This window comes from Liolophura sinensis, chromosome 10, assembly GCF_032854445.1.
Source record: "Liolophura sinensis isolate JHLJ2023 chromosome 10, CUHK_Ljap_v2, whole genome shotgun sequence".
In the NCBI taxonomy this organism is placed as follows: domain Eukaryota; kingdom Metazoa; phylum Mollusca; class Polyplacophora; order Chitonida; family Chitonidae; genus Liolophura; species Liolophura sinensis.
Window position 1 is genome coordinate 34,185,180 of NC_088304.1, and position 15,903 is coordinate 34,201,082.

Below are 15,903 nucleotides of genomic sequence, written 5' to 3' on the forward strand. Positions count from 1 at the left end.
GTAAAACCGATAATTATCCAGAGAGAAACTCGCTCTAAATTATGAAATTTTCGGCATTATTGAGAGACAATCGCTTTGTTCAAGTTAATAGTTTCAATAACTAAAATGGTGTAAGTGCATATCGTCAATTACTGCGCCAATTAAGCAAAAAATTCTTTACCACGGCGTAAACCACCCAAAACAAAATACTGGGTCGATCACGACCCAAATATTATTTCAGACCCAAATAATAGGCTATAGAGGAATGGTCACTGAAAAATAAATTCATTTTACCATGGCGGTCAGTGTTATGGGTGAGGGAACCTTGAGTACCCACGGTATACCACACACCTCCGGCTAGTTTACGACCAAGTTTCCATGTGACGTTTATGTAAATATGCACCCTATTAGTGGAAGACAAGAGGTCGTCAATGAGCATTAAACTGTGCAAATGGCCAGACAAGGGTGGACAACCGCTTCGTATCACCGAGGCCTTACAAGCAATGATTGCGAGAGAATCTAGACATTTCCTCTCCAAGGCCGGATTTGAACCCACACTTCTTACGTTCTATCGATTGAAAAGCAGTGCCGTCAAGCACTACACAACGATCCTCTCCCCAGTCACACAAATATATCTCTGCAAATAATATGACACTGAAAACTTTTCCTGTTCATTAAAGACTTCACAGACACCCAGAAAATGAACCCTTCGATTAGGCCTGTTCAATTTCGGGCCTAAAGTTCATTGGTATTTTTACAAACGCATACTATAGCTCGATTAAAAGGCTGAAGGAAACATTAGTTCGAGGTAGAACACAATGTAATGTTTATCCGGACAGTTTTGGTCATGTGGCTTCACTCGAAAGACCTGGCTATAGATGCTTTAGGCCCCAGTATGAAGTACATATACCCCGGTTCTGCCGCCTGCTTTTCAGTAACCAAAAATTCATTAACTGGTAATAATCACCGTGCCCCAGATTTTTCATCAATACAAATGCAGACAGGTTAATATGTGGGTGAGAGAAACGGCAGTGCACAGTTGATTTTCAACCCAAACGATGCCAAGCCAGCCAGGCAGGCTATTCCAAGACAATCAAATTCGGTAAAACTGAAAAGAAGGCAGCTGAATTCTATGCAATTAAAATCTGACAATAATTGACAGAACCATGCACAGTTGGTTGTCAATGGCAACTTCAAATTTTTACCCTCCTTTTTATATCTTGGTTTCTTTGCGGTGGAGTGGAACGTCTACAGCCCGTTGGAATTCTGCCAACTGTTCGAAATGCACAGACAGAGCGCTTTCTCAGACATCCCATCCTGCCTCGTCACACAAGCATTAGCATTGTTCAAAATTTTTGTCCAAAACTTGGAACAATGACAATGGCTACAGTTTTTTCATGACCCTCATTTAATTTCTTTGTGGTTTGTTCTCACCACATCATTGCAAAACTCTCCAGAACCCCCGCTTGCCCTGCCTTTATGTTTAAAGAATACAAGAAAACTTGGTTTTGGAATAAATCCTTTATTGGAAATGACAAAATGGTTTGACGGACAAATCTGTTTGGACTCATTCATGGTAGTAAGAATTTACCGATGGTTGAGATTGTCAAGTGAAAAGCACATTGAGGGTAGAATACTTAGAAGAAAAAAAAATACAAACGCAGAAATACATGAACATATTTACCGTACGCATAACCGAAAACTGGGCATTGGATTGGATAAAAATGGGCAATACTTAACCTGTTATCCAAGCAAACTGGAACCCCGTGTCTAATTCTTCACAGAGGGTAATCCTACAGTGCAGATCCTAGCCTTTTAATCCATCCTATGTTCCCCTATGTACCCTCATCCAACAGAATGTTGAGCACAGCCTTATCCGAACGCATACTAAGCATATCCAAACATGGATCCCTGTTATCCTAGCATTGCAATCCTTCCCAGGTGTTCTTATCCCACCATGTGCAGGTCCTAGCATCCTAATCCATCCTAGATCCATTATCCCAGCACTAACCATCCTCTCCAGATCCATAACGATGCAACTTAACCCTATGTCGGATCCTTATCCTTAAGAAATGATCCTTCCATCCTAGCATAGCAATCCTTCCCAGGTGTGTTCCTGGATTCCTAGATGCAATATCCCAGCACTAACCATCTTTTCCAGATCCATAACGATGCAACTTAAACCTATGTTGGATCCTCAAGAAATGATCCTTCCATCCTAGCATAGCAATCCTTCCCAGGTGTGTTCCTAGCTTCCTAGATCCAATATCCCAGCACTAACAATCCATTCCAGATCCCTAAAATGGTGCCACTGGATGTTCGGATCCTTATCCTAAAGATACGATCCTTCCAGAGACTGTACGACTGGATCCTTCTGATATCCATTCAACCATAAATACCCAACCAATACAATTTTGTTCCTAGCCCAGATATGATCCTACTGAATTGATTGCTAGGCTCCCCAGGAAGAAGTCCTCCAGGGTACAAATGTTGGGCTCCAGTGGAACCTTGTTACGTGTCCAAACCAATATAAGATCCTCTAATCGACAAACAGTGATGCAGATCGGATTCCATTTCACACTTAATATCCTACTCCATTTTGCTGCTCCAATTCCATCCTGCTCTGCGCCTGACTCTGGCAATCTTTCAGCGCAATTATCATTCAGAGCCTTGGGACCAGATGCACAGCTTGGCGTGGAATCGGTACTGGATTACTCTTTGGAGGGCTATTATTATCAGGTTGTTTCCCACGCGAGTGTTCGACTGGATGACCCGACAGAAAGCACTCCGTCCCGTTAGATTTTCTCCATTCAGTTTCCTCTCTACGTGTCCTATGATCCTACGATGAGAAAGTCCTTCAAACACTTTTAAGGTATAGCTGCAATAATCCTGGAAAGGATTTACCCACCAATACTTTATTGTACATGATTCTAGTGATCCTGCGATTAATGTGTGAGAAATGATAAAAAATGCAACCATATTAATCCGTGGATTCCTTTTCAAACCAAGGCTTTTAGAGAACTCCTCAAACGCGTATTCCTCACTTCCTTATGAAAGGTATTGTAGCTTCCTCCAAAGAATAAATCCACAAGATCCATGATCTGGAGCAGCTCTTACAATCTAACTTTTCCAGAATTATATTTGAGAGCAAGATTATTCCAGGTTGCTAGATTTCCATTTGTGCTTTTGGCAAACTCCAGGTTTTTGTTACAAATGTAGAGTGATATAATGAAATCCCATGACAGGTGAATCCATTTCCAAGACTTTATCGAGAGCTTAGATCCAATGTCCACTTTGGTGGATGTCACCCTCCAGTGTTACACCATGGAGGCTAACAGAATTCAAAGAAAAATGAAAAAATAGAGTAGGGGTTAAGAGTGATAATTTCAACAAATAATTTGTCAAGTTCAAAATGATTGGGGGCTAATGGTTTGAACTGGTGGTACCTTCTTGGCTTTTAGTTTTTAAACTTTATGTTATCCAATTATCAGAACTAATTTTATGTGCAATTGTTTAGAATTAAAACCTGTATATTTTCAGACTGAGCACTAACTGTCAGAACACATTTTCCTTACGCAAGGATCCAAAAACTGAACATCCCCTGTTCATCAACACCAAGCTTGTAGTGCAAAAGAATAAATGTTTCCCCAAATCCGGGAATGCTGCTTCTATCCCTTGTACATCCTGAACCATTTACCATTGTGAGACAGGACCTAGGGAAATGACAAGAAGGTCAGTTATAGTGCCACAGGTAAAGACATGCCCACAATCAGTGATTAAAAACCCCAGGAAAAATTCCCACATATCATGAGAAGCTAAAAACATGATAGGGTGGTCGCATTAGTATGCAATCAATTGAACGCTAAAAACTCTCTTTGATTAGTATTTATCATGAAATCAGTATGAAGAACGTGAAAATGATCTTGATCGAGATCTCATGGGCGAGTATCTCGGTGAACCCCTCGTTCGTCGCTGTGGAGAGCCGCTTCGTGAGCGTGTTCCTCTGGACCGGAAGTCATCTTTCACTCGAATGTAAGCTACTTCACCCTAAAACAGAAGGCCAAGCGCAGCATTAACGCACCATCTGAAACCATCGAGCTCTGAAACCACTGAGCTCAGGTGATAATAATGGTGGAGAAAAATGAAAATCTGTCTCAAGTTCCAAGAGCTGACTGGAAAAATCTGAAAGACGAATGAAGCACACAAATGTTACAAACAACACAATTAAAACCAACAGTCTCCCCCCACTAACTCCACCCCACCTATTGGATTGTACAAATTACCATGATCCTTGTAAAGCAGTTCATCCAAATGATATCCATTCCTCGTCCTTATGAATGACATCATCCTCTGTACCTGCAGGGATAGCACTATCATTTTTACCTCGTGGGAGCGAAACTTGGAATCATCCAATTTGCGGACTGCATATTTCATATCTTCTTTCCTCAGGAATTCCACAACCCCAGTTCCATCTTTGTACACATCAGCATAGCACACATCTCCAGCTTCTCTCATGTGGTCTTTCAAATCCTGCCAGCTGCCAGTTGGTGGCAAACCTATGGAAAATAATTCATTTAGTTAACTTGTGCAAATATGTCTATGAAATAACACAAGATCACCAAAAATGACATCTTTACACGACTGAATAAGAAAACTGCTAAAGTCTGTAAATAAGCCACATCTGATGCACAGGACTGGAGTGACTTCAATCAGGGCTTGACAATGCGAGTTACAAGACAATTTATGTTGGCTTGGGGAATGTAAATAGGGGATGGCAGCTTTCACTGCCATTTCAATGAGGAATATTACATGTGACATTCTAGCCATCCGTCTGCAGAAAATATTTAACATGTAAGTATGTACGTATGTATGCATGGGGTTAAACATAGTACTTAACAATTGTTCAGTCATATGACGGTGAGGAGACATTAGGGGTGTGTGTGTGTGCATATACTGTTATATGCAGGGAACCGGCCCTGATAGCACAGTTGGTAGAGCTGCCGCTTCGGGAGCAGTAGATCCAGGGTCAATCCTGGGTCAAGTCACACCTAAGACCTTAAAAGAAGTTGTAACTTCTTTGCTTGGCGTTCAGCATGAAGGGAACAGTGCAACGACTGGCTCGGTCGGGGCGGCTTACTTGCCTTCGGTAGTTGTCTCAGTGAAGCAGCACTAGGTACAATCCGTCCTGCAACATTACATATACACTAAGGATTCCTTTGTCGTCATACGACTGAAAAATTATCAAGTACGATGTTAAGCCCCAAGCGCTCACTCCTCTGGCAGGGCGCATCCATGCTGCCGCTACTGTAGTATCATGCCGAAGACACCAGAAATGACACCCCACCCAGTCACATTATACCAACACTGGCCCAACCAGTCCTGTTTCCTTGCTCTTACCGCTCAGTGGTGGACGCCAAGACAGGAAGCAGCAATTACCATTTTTAAAGTCTTAGGTATGACCTGACCCGGGTTTGACTTTAAGGCAGACACTCTACCCATAAGGCCACTAAAGCAGTCTAGAAAATATTTAATGTCATCTTCTTTGACTGCTCTGAATTAGATACAGCAGGTTGACTGATGTAGATACCTGACACAAGAACTCTGTACTCCGAACGTCTTGACGGTGGTCCTCCCCGCCCACCGCCCATTCCACTGCCACCTCCTCGACCTCTCCCCCGGCTACCAGGTCCTGTACCTCGTGGGAACTCCACTCGCAGTGTGTAGCCATCATAGTCATAACCATCCCTTTCTCGCACTGCATCTGTAGCATCCCTGAAAGATTTAAAATATATAGTAAAACACAATGCATGGAATGCCTTGGTGAAACTTTACAATGGGGTTCAATGGCGTTCTACAAAGGCAAGCAAAAATTGTATCATCCAAGTTTATGAAAAATCGGGACTCTGCGAGACTGGAATGTCCATTGGGCTTATATCAACACAAGTAATCATGAATAATCATAAATGGCATTGTTATTCTAGCAGGTAAAGGACACTACTGTTTTATGAGTATTATGAATTGCTTCACTTTGCAGAGGACTGGAAAATTCCATTACCTGCTTCCCAAGACACCAATGCGGCAGAGCACAAACGCTCCTTATTTATATATGTATATCTTTAAATAAACAAGAGTATGGACTAACAAATTATTTGCAGTTAAAATGGTCGAAAAAAACGATCCTCCAAACAGCCCCAAGGGCGGTAACTCTATCGCTGGTGACAATACATGGCTTCGACTATTAGAGCTTGCCTTCATGCGTAAATTACCAATACTGGGCTCCCTTACCTGGGTATAAACGTAAAAATGCATCATGCAACCGAAAAGTGCAAACTGCAGTAAAAACAATTTAAACCAACGTAAAGGAAAGAAAAAAAAGATACCTAGGATCTTCGAACTCGACAAAAGCAAATGGCGGCCCTCGTCTGTTTTTCAGATCTATGAAAGAGATCCTTCCGTATTTGTAGAAGAGGTCCTCAATATCTCTTGTCCTGATATCTGGGGGTAAGTTTCCAACATATATTCGGTTGTCTCCACGGTATGCCATTTTAAAGCTGATCGGGAATTCTGTCACAACAAAGATTCCTGTACTACACCTCAACAACTACAGACAACAAAATGGCTTCTACTAGTCACGGACGACACTAAACGCTGAAGTCACGTGGTATTTTACTGGCCAATCGACGGTGGATATGTACACTCGTACCTCTCCTCCGGTTTAGCCTAACACGTATGGCCCTCAGTCAAACTGGACGGACTGGGAGTATGGGAAACATGGACCTTTCTCTCTTGAAGACCTAGGCCTACCAGTATTTATAACTTCTATTACCACATTTACATGATTCGCCGAAATGTCATTTAAGAAAGATGGGGTTCATTGACTGCATATACGTTGTTATAACTGCGGTAAAAAAGCAAGCGTGATTTGTTTTTCTACAAGGTCGCAGAACATACATTGCTAGGGGATTAGGAAGCAATTTCAAAGTGGAGGGGGAGGAGGGGGGAGAGTCCCAGCAAAAATGGCGTTGCCCCGGAAGCTTTGAAGGAGCTATATGGCCTTAGAGACGATTTACCGTATTTTAGATATGCCAACTGAGGTGTTACTGGCTATTTAAGCCTGCCAGAAATATTGAAATAGACGTTTAGCTCAATTGTTAACAATTTTACCTGGAGAACCACGGGTCAACAAAGAACACTGTAACAATTTTTCCAGAATTCAACAATAAATTTATGCACGTCGGAGAAAGGTTGGTATAGATAAACTAATATAAGCATTTAACTCGTATGCAGGAGAATCGGTGGAAAGAAACATCCATGTTTTTACTGGGCCCTGGTGGTAAACTTGCCGGCCTATTCGCGCTGGCTTGCTTTCGATTGAAATCAATGTCATTCACACGTATAGGCCTACATACACTTTTTGATCAGGCCTTTGGCTCATAAAAAGGCGTGCGTCTGATTTAGGGAAATCGTTAGTAACGCGCCAAAGTCGGTGGTTACAACGGTTACTTATCTTTCCTTCACTGATGAATCTTGCAACCCGTCCTAAGTGAAGTGATTTTGAAATAACGATAAACCATAATGAAATAAATAACTCAATACCGATGAGAGCCAAAAGATATGCTGCCCCCCCCACCTTTCGAAAATTGGGGGGGGGGGGGGGGGTTACGACGTCCTCTTTGCCCCCCCCCCCCCCGCATTCTACGCTCCTGAATGCGCCTTTCCAACATCATTGAAAACTGGTTACTGCTTCTCTTTTTGCATGATTCCGTCCGAATTTCATTGTTAATTAGCGGTATAGGCCTATACAGTTATTCTATCTGCATTTAAAATGTCACATGTCAGTGAGCTATAGTCGAACGTTTCTCAAGATGAGCAGAGCGGCCCACGCCCGTGGAACTCAAATATGAATGAAACAAATTATCTCCAAAATTCTGAAAGTGGATTCAGAAAGCATAGCATTCCTACACTCTTTGTTGCTGTTATGAAGTCCACATTCCGTCTGCAAACGGCGATAACTTGGAAAAGAATTCATGGAATGCTCAACCAGCATGAAAACACGTGCATATTATACATTCAGACTACTTCTAACACTTTTCGGGTTTCATTACATCTCCGAATATAAACTAGCTCTTAATAGTCAAAAAAAATAAATAAAATAAAATAAAAAATAAAAAAGCTTTGATGACATCCCGACATGTAGACGGACAGAGCATGTACAGACAGCGCAAATTATTATATTGCGAACTACTGATGCTGATAGCCAACATACGAGTCCACTTGACTATGCAGTCATTGATTCACAATCGTTCACGACTTTCTGACATCAAGTAGGCCTACACGATACATGTTTATCGCATGGTATCGTTAACAATAAAGGAGCTCGGTCTGCGCATAACTGCGGTAAAAACACTTCCCTGTACCACAATGTAGGCATAGAATCCAAGCATAAAACGGTTAATCTAATCCTTTTTTTTTTTTGGTTTGACGTGTACAAGGCTGAATACAGGACCTACGCGCAGTCATTCAACCCATGAACTGACTCTTTTTTTTAAAGTTTGCTGAGCCATAATGGAGGCATATCATGGCCACAGTATTCCATCAACGAATTACTGCGTTGTAGTCTAGTTGTTAAAGGTAGTGGACTCGTACATTAATCAACTATGAACCAAACCGTGTTGGACGCCGCTGAAATTCCCCGCGAAATCAGCCAATCAGCGTAAGTGTTTTGGCCAAGCGATATGGAGCATTTAGCGTCTGCTAGGAAGTGCGTGGTTGTTAAGCAGGCGGTCATATAAATCCGGAGGGATATGCTAAGTGAAAAATAAGAGAAGTTTGTCACGATCAGCGTTGATAGAAGCCCCAGAAGAACCTAGGAACAGAAGAATCAGAAATCATTGTAAGTATCCTAGGGAACAGTGCCCACCTGCGCTGTAATATTTAGTGCATTGACTTTTATATATAGATCTACAGTATAAAAGTGTGTTCTTCCCTATGTTTCCTGAACAATGTAGTTGTGAAAAACACGGTGAGAAATCTGCATATTGTGACCAAATGGTGATCAAAATTCATCGAGGTGTGCTTGGAAGGTCCTGCAATCTGCAAGTTCAAAGAGTTATGAGTATGTTATTGTTGGACTAATGGTAGGCTAATATAAAAGATCCGTTATTATATATTATATATTTATATGTGAAGAACCCTCAAAGCATCTTTGACTCTTCAAAAACACCACCAGGCCAGGGCTGATGTGTTACATTGCCCTAGATGAACTGCCCTAGCCAGTTTTCATAACTTAATCACCCTGGACTCTATGTTATGTATTAGGTCTATATGTTTGGCGCACAACGATTGTTGTCTGTGGATATATTAAAATCCCTTAACCAACCTCACTTTTGTTTAAAAGTAACATTTTGAAATTCCTGTTAATCAAACAGGTGTGTGATCCAGATGAGGCAGCCTATACATGTATTTACACCCAGACTAGTTTCTGGACGCAGTCAGTCAACCGTAAATGCGATATACACTTACCCTATCCAATATTTAACAGAAACAAAGTGTGGACGTATTTATATATATATATATATATATATATATATATATATATATATATATATATATATATATATATATATAGATAGATAATGCACTACGCTATACCTGTCAGACTAGTGAGAATTAGCACACAAAGGAGGGGATCACGAGCACCTGTGATCAGTGCTCCTGAATATCACTGGAGTTGGTGTGTACTGACAAGACTTCCATGTATAAGTTAAGTGGGGATGTGTGTCTTTGAGACAAACTGTTCTGCTAAATTTAACATCCACCACGAGAGAGATAATAGGGAAGCTAGGAGATAAATTTGAAATGAAACACCCTGGTTTCTAAATATATCTTTTCATGCAGCCAATGTAAAACCATACATGAGCACTTAGACGTATGAATCAGACTCGAGTTGCAGATCTCACATCAACTAGATCATCCGTGATGTAGCAGAAGATGTAGACCGTCTGTCGCCTGACCTACTAACTAACACAAGGATCATCAATGTACAATTTTAGCTGTACACCCTTTCTAAATGATTTCCACATCGTGTTGCACAACTAACCCGGACTACAAACCATACTGATATTCTGGAATAACAACCTGCTGTTATTCGGCACAGTGGTTAAAAAGCTGGTCTTCCAGGGATTAGGTGTAAAACAGGGTTACGAGTATTTAGTACATTTTGGAGTTTTATATTATTACAGGTTTTAAAAATTTCTGTTGACTGTTTGTTTGATTCTATTAGAGCTTTAGGTCTCTTTAGTTAGTGTTTTGGTTTTGAAGTCATGGAAATTACTTCATAAAACTGGTTGCATTCAGGGACCTTTTCAGGGAAGGGCACAAATTTCATGACTTGTTTCCTCTGCTTTACAGCGGAGTGTTGCTGTGGTACGTGTATTTTAAACAGCAGTACTGATGTTGAACATTGATCTGACATAAATATATTGTGAGTTTTGTGCAGTACAGCGGGGACCTGTCAAATGTTCGGCAGCAGAACCTTGACGTCATTTTGTTGACGTTAAATGTTCTTTTCCCAGCTCATCATGATGACGTCACATAAAAGACAGGGCCGATATTGTAACATTGTGGACGTTGCATAACAATCCACTTTTGACGTAACAATGGCGCGAGGTTCTGCTTCAGACTAGCACCACCTCACGCAATTAAAAAGTATGTTGCTGAAATGCACGTTATCCAATGCAAACCATGACAGGACAGTATTCTCGCTTATCATTTATCAGTGTTTCACTTTGACATTATATGATACCTTTTCAGAAAAACCTGCAAAGATGTCTGAGCGCAAGGCAGTGATCAAGAATGCCGACATGGCAGAAGACATGCAGCAGGATGTTATAGACTGTGCCATCCAAGCCATGGAAAAATACAACATCGAAAAGGACATTGCTGCATACATCAAGAAGGAATTCGACAAAAAGTACAACCCCACATGGCATTGTATTGTTGGACGAAACTTTGGCAGTTATGTTACACACGAAACGAAGCATTTCATCTACTTCTACCTTGGACAGGTTGCCATTCTGCTCTTCAAGTCTGGATAAATCTCAGTCTTTTTAATTTTCAGCATTTATCATCTGATAATCGATTCATCATGGATTACAGACCGAGGAGGAACTTTGGACGACAATGGGGACTTCAGAGTTTTCAGTGTTCTTTCTGAAATTGGCTGGTCCAAGTTAACATATATTGATCTGCAAGATCATGCATACATATCTAGTTTCATGTCATTATCTTACTGTTTTTGTTTTATTTTATTTTATTCTCATTCTTTTTTGTTACAAATATACATGTATAACTATTTTTCTATTGTGCACTCATGTTCACATACTCTCATCGTCTACAAATATGGTTTATTAAAAAATAAAAAAATACAAATCTTGATATCTGTCATTTTTCTTACTTTTTAACGTCCATGAGAAAAGTTAGTCCATTATGTTAAAAACTGCATGGGTAACGTGCTTGTTGGTTTAAAAATTAAGTTTAAATCTTGCCTGGATCTCAGCCCTGGGTCCTATATGTAAGTCCAGTAATATATTTGGTACATATTGGTCATTCAATGTGTTAACATGTCAAAGCCTGCCATGCGTCGCCAAACCATGTTTTAACAGTAATATCTAGCCGTTTGAAGAGGTCAAAGCAATGTCCGCTATGTTTTGAATTTGGACATGGAAAGATGGATTGCTGACCCAGGAAATTCAAAGGTCAAAGTTAATAGATGCTTTACCGTTGCCGGTTTTGCCATCTCATCACCTATGGTGACATAGGTTTGTTCACACGGAAAGTAACCTTCCGGGTTAGAGTTGTTAAGGTCAGTGAAGTTTTCGTCGTGGATCGGGACTGATCACTATTCGAATAAGCATAGTTTAGCTAGTTTGCATTTAACTGTTTTTGTTGTACTTGATATAGTCTACACGAATGCAAACTTGGTGGTTTTGTGCAGATTCTGTCTAGTTTCCTTCCTCCAACAATTACACTGACTCTTGTGGTAAAGGTGAAGTATTCTCCTCTCTGGTGGTAGCCAGGGAGGTCTGACAGCGACCTGCGGATGGTAATTGGTTCTCCCCGGGCTCTATCTAGTCCGAATACCTGACGCCAATGACAACCCCGACACGAAATATATGTTTTTCTTGGAGTCCGCGATTGGGACTAGGCCCTGCCCAAGTTCCTCCCACCATAAGTGAAATATTCTTCAGTGCAGTATGGCTAATAAAAGAAATAAATAAAGACAATTTTAAGCCCCAGTCAAACAAACAAGTTCAGATGATTCATATCCAAAACGAGTATGCAAACATATCTATGCACCAGCGGGCCAGGCTGGTTTTAGAACTTGATCTGAAGTACGGAAAATAAATTTGCTCACCAAATCTGATCAAAATCGGGACCGTATTCATGGTGGATCCGGTTGGTTTCCAAACTTGATCTCAATTTTAAAAAAAATCCATTCCATAAAAATCAGGCAACATTTTGTGCAGTATATTGCGCGCAAATCAATGAGAACCACGAATTCCATGTGCTCATTTAATTAAGTTACAAACATCCAACAGCCTCAAAGAGATTATGAAGCCAAGGGTTCGAATGATCAACATTTCTGGCAGCAAGATAAGAATTCATTACACGTACAAGCTTAAAATCAAAATAAGGTTCATCCCTGCATACGTGTGACAAGGTGTAAGTTGGAAGAATTTGGCTTGAACTCTTCAAGGCTTATGGACAGACGGATAGATGGACCAACAGCTTCTCGCGGAACATAGAAATTTCGGGTTAATCTAGATGTCTACAGATGTATACGTGAGTTTGTATAGACATCTTTGGACACAGATTCCAAGGCAGCGTCTTTACATGCTTGAAGTTGATGAAATTTAACTTTGAAGACCTCAATGACCTTGAAAATTACGTCAAGGTCGGTGGAAATCCATATGGTTCTCTATCTCGTGACAGATGTAAGTGTGTTGTAAATTTGGTGAACTTGGGCTAAACTGCAAGAGAAAATGCAGAAGAACTAACGACTAAGGATGGTCGTGGAAAACTGAAATTAAATCGGGTGTGTACTATATTTTTACATGTATGTTCATATGTAGGCTTACATGCCACATGCATAATTTTAACCTTGGCCACAAATTTCAAGAAATATCGTATACGAGCGGCCTGTATATAGAGCGAACGCAATTAAATTAACCGAATTCCTCAACTTTTTCGCTTGTATATTAAAGTGCAAATTTTCAGTGCATTTTATTGACATTTCTAATGTAATTTTGGATTACATATCTGTGCTTCAAAAAAGGTATAATTTTATCAGTATACACAGAATAAGGCCTTGAGAACATGCTAGAATAAATACCTTGGGACCATGCGAAAACGTTGAAGAATTACAGTTGCGTAACAGTGAAAACGGTTGACGACCCTCGCGTGGCTGTGTGCGCTGTTTAACATTCGTGGAAAACCACTTGTTTCCCACCATATATATATATACATGTATGACATGTCTACATATCTATGATTTTACCAGTTACGTGTACACTAGTCTGTCATAACTCTATCATCATACGTTTTATGATGTACATATTTTTATGAGCAAAGTCATCATAAGATCAAACATCTTGTATAGTTTACCCTGGGGAGGCCAGTGTAATCTCGTTTACTCAACAGTTATGAAACTGATGTATGTGTATATGCTTGTTTTTTTTTTTCTTGTACACGTATGCATGCGTGGGTTCCTACCTCGTAGAGATAATTGTTTCTATATGACGACAAAGGAGTCATTAGGTGTGTTCACATATGCTTTGTCTCCTTGTGACATAGGCCTACCGCAAAAGTGCTACCGCCACTGAAGCATCATGCCGAAGAAACCAGACATAGGACCCGACCCATGCAGGCACATTAGAGTGACACAGGGCCAACCAGCCCTATTTCCTTGTTCTCTACACAACCTCTCAGTGTATTCAAGCCACGAAGCAGCAAGTACCATCTTTAACGTTTTCCGTACGACCCGCCCCAGATTTGATCCCAAGTGTCCCAACTTCGAGGCGGAAGTTCGATCTAACCATGACTTAAAGGCGATCGAAGCCAATCAAATGGCGCTGCGTGGATATAGGTGTTGGGGACTTCACATGGCGGGGAGGTGACAACTGTCACAAAACTTCGAAGGCCTTTCTCTGTAGGCCTACTCACATCCGATAAATGTCTTCTGAAACCGTTTGCATGTACCGTTTGTTAACATGATGTTTTGTTAATTAGAGATGAATTGCAACTTTCAATTTTGGCTGGAATTGATGTCAACATGTTTCTCCAGTTATGCCTATATGCCTATTTCTATAAAAAATAGTGGAAGTTTCCTTTTGAAGATAATTCATCAAGAACTTGTCATTGGATATATCCGTGAATAAGGTTAACTAAAACCTATACTGCTGTTTTAGTTGTGCATGACGTCATTGGCAGTCAAAATGAACAGGGGCGCTAAAATTGACGTCGCGCCCGCGGTTCTACAATTCAAGGGAAACAGCCAGGTCATGCAAGGCGTTTTCAGCAGATTATACTGCCCAGTATTGTGAAGTTTGAGACCAAATATAAGCTACAAATAGCTCAAACTTATACTAAATGATAGATAAATGTAGCACAAGCATCGCCATGTATTCTTGAAGGTCGTATATATAGAAACTTCACCTTTACACTAGTGTATCTTTGGGGGCCTACCGTACCGTACATGGATATGACGTTATGAGTTGCATTTATTTCTTTCATCGCTGTTTAACGCCTTGCTCAGGACTTTTTAGGCCAGCTTGTACGATGGTGGATAGTTCACGAATTTAAAAACCGGAATGACCGCAAGCTATACCTAACGTGTGAAAAATAGTTTTGCACCCCATAGCCCGACTATTCGCAGGAAGTTAGATAAGAAGTCTTCAACCAACCACGACCAGCTCCCATCCAAACAAAATTAATCTGGAGTTCCTAGTAATTCTTTTCATGATTTGAAGTTTCTGACTTGGATTTGAAGTTTACCTTTGAAAGGGCCTACTTATTATCTTTCATTTCTTACCTATAATCTTGTAAGCGACAGAATAGTTTTATTTCCATATTCTGTTCCCAAATTTACAAGGGAGGTATTGTTATCGTGTAAATTAGTTAGAATTTTGTAAAATGTCTACAATCCACGTTATCTCAATCAACTATCGATCATCTTGTCATTTATTTATTTACTTTTGTTGTTTTTCTTTCTTTCACAGCTCACGTCATGGACTTTAGAAATGGAATAGCTCTTGAAGGCTATGACTAGCTTATTAAACATAGCTGCATGTATTACAATACTTCCAATACATGTGATTTAGGTAGGCGTAGTAGGGCCTACTGAAATAATATCGACGTTTGATTCTAATGGTAGTACTTCCAATGTGATTTAGGTAGGCGTAGTAGGGCCTACTGAAATAATATCGACGTTTGATTCTAATGGTAGTTGCTGGACAGTCACTGTGAAATCAACTACGAAAGGGGGGTAACTTTTTGTTGCTATTTGGTCACTCGGAACTCTTCGGGTAGTTCCGGCAGAAGAGTTGCTGAGCTACAAACCCATTCTTAAAATGACTTACAGGGTGTATACACTTATGCTTACGTTGAAATCTGGAAATGGAAACGCTGTTCGTCAAATAATTGCTTAAAAGGAGTTATTATAAGGAGATTAGTTCACTGGGCGATTTGATAAATGGCTCTTGTGACCTTAGTTACAATCGGAGCTGAGGTCACTGAAAAACGCCGCTGAGAGACGCTCGTTATTGACCAATCAGCTAGGGCGATGGAACCAGTCGTTGCTAGCGGATCAGCGTCCGGCTGTTGTGTCAAGTGCGTGTCGCTAAGCTGGGTGGCTGCAGTTACGGT

The 15,903-nt window shown here is 40.6% G+C and overlaps 1 protein-coding gene across 6 annotated transcripts; it reads right to left on the bottom strand.

The window, feature by feature from the left end:
* Positions 1–1,464: 1,464 nt before the first annotated feature.
* LOC135476124 (serine/arginine-rich splicing factor 1B-like) lies at positions 1,465–6,611 on the bottom strand. Of its 6 annotated transcripts, none has more exons than XR_010445098.1 (5): positions 6,360–6,611; positions 5,567–5,751; positions 4,263–4,535; positions 3,555–3,692; positions 1,465–3,310 (listed from the first exon to the last, which is right to left on the bottom strand). XR_010445098.1 is itself a non-coding variant. In XM_064756031.1 (4 exons), exons 1-4 carry the CDS (start codon positions 6,521–6,523, stop codon positions 3,877–3,879), a joined length of 672 nt encoding a protein of 223 aa, XP_064612101.1. In that variant the 5' UTR covers positions 6,524–6,611; the 3' UTR covers positions 1,465–3,876. The 6 variants fall into 6 exon arrangements, 4 of the variants coding, with proteins under 4 accessions (XP_064612101.1, XP_064612102.1, XP_064612104.1 ...); XR_010445099.1 differs by having other exon boundaries at positions 1,466–3,310; positions 4,363–4,535; XM_064756031.1 differs by having other exon boundaries at positions 1,465–4,026; positions 4,363–4,535.
* Between the last annotated feature and the right edge of the window lie 9,292 nt (positions 6,612–15,903).

What these genes read in the sequence shown, in the direction of transcription:
- LOC135476124 (XM_064756031.1), bottom strand. Translation starts at nt 6,523, where the DNA reads ATGGCATACCGTGGAGACAACCGAATATATGTTGGAAACTTACCCCCA. An exon ending in GTCGAGTTCGAAGATCCTAG is followed by an intron (nt 5,752 to 6,359) that starts GTATCTTTTTTT and finishes TAAATCTTTCAG; the next exon opens with GGATGCTACAGATGCAGTGC. An exon ending in CCAAGTTTCGCTCCCACGAG is followed by an intron (nt 4,027 to 4,362) that starts GTAAAAATGATA and finishes CTTCTGTTTTAG; the next exon opens with GGTGAAGTAGCTTACATTCG.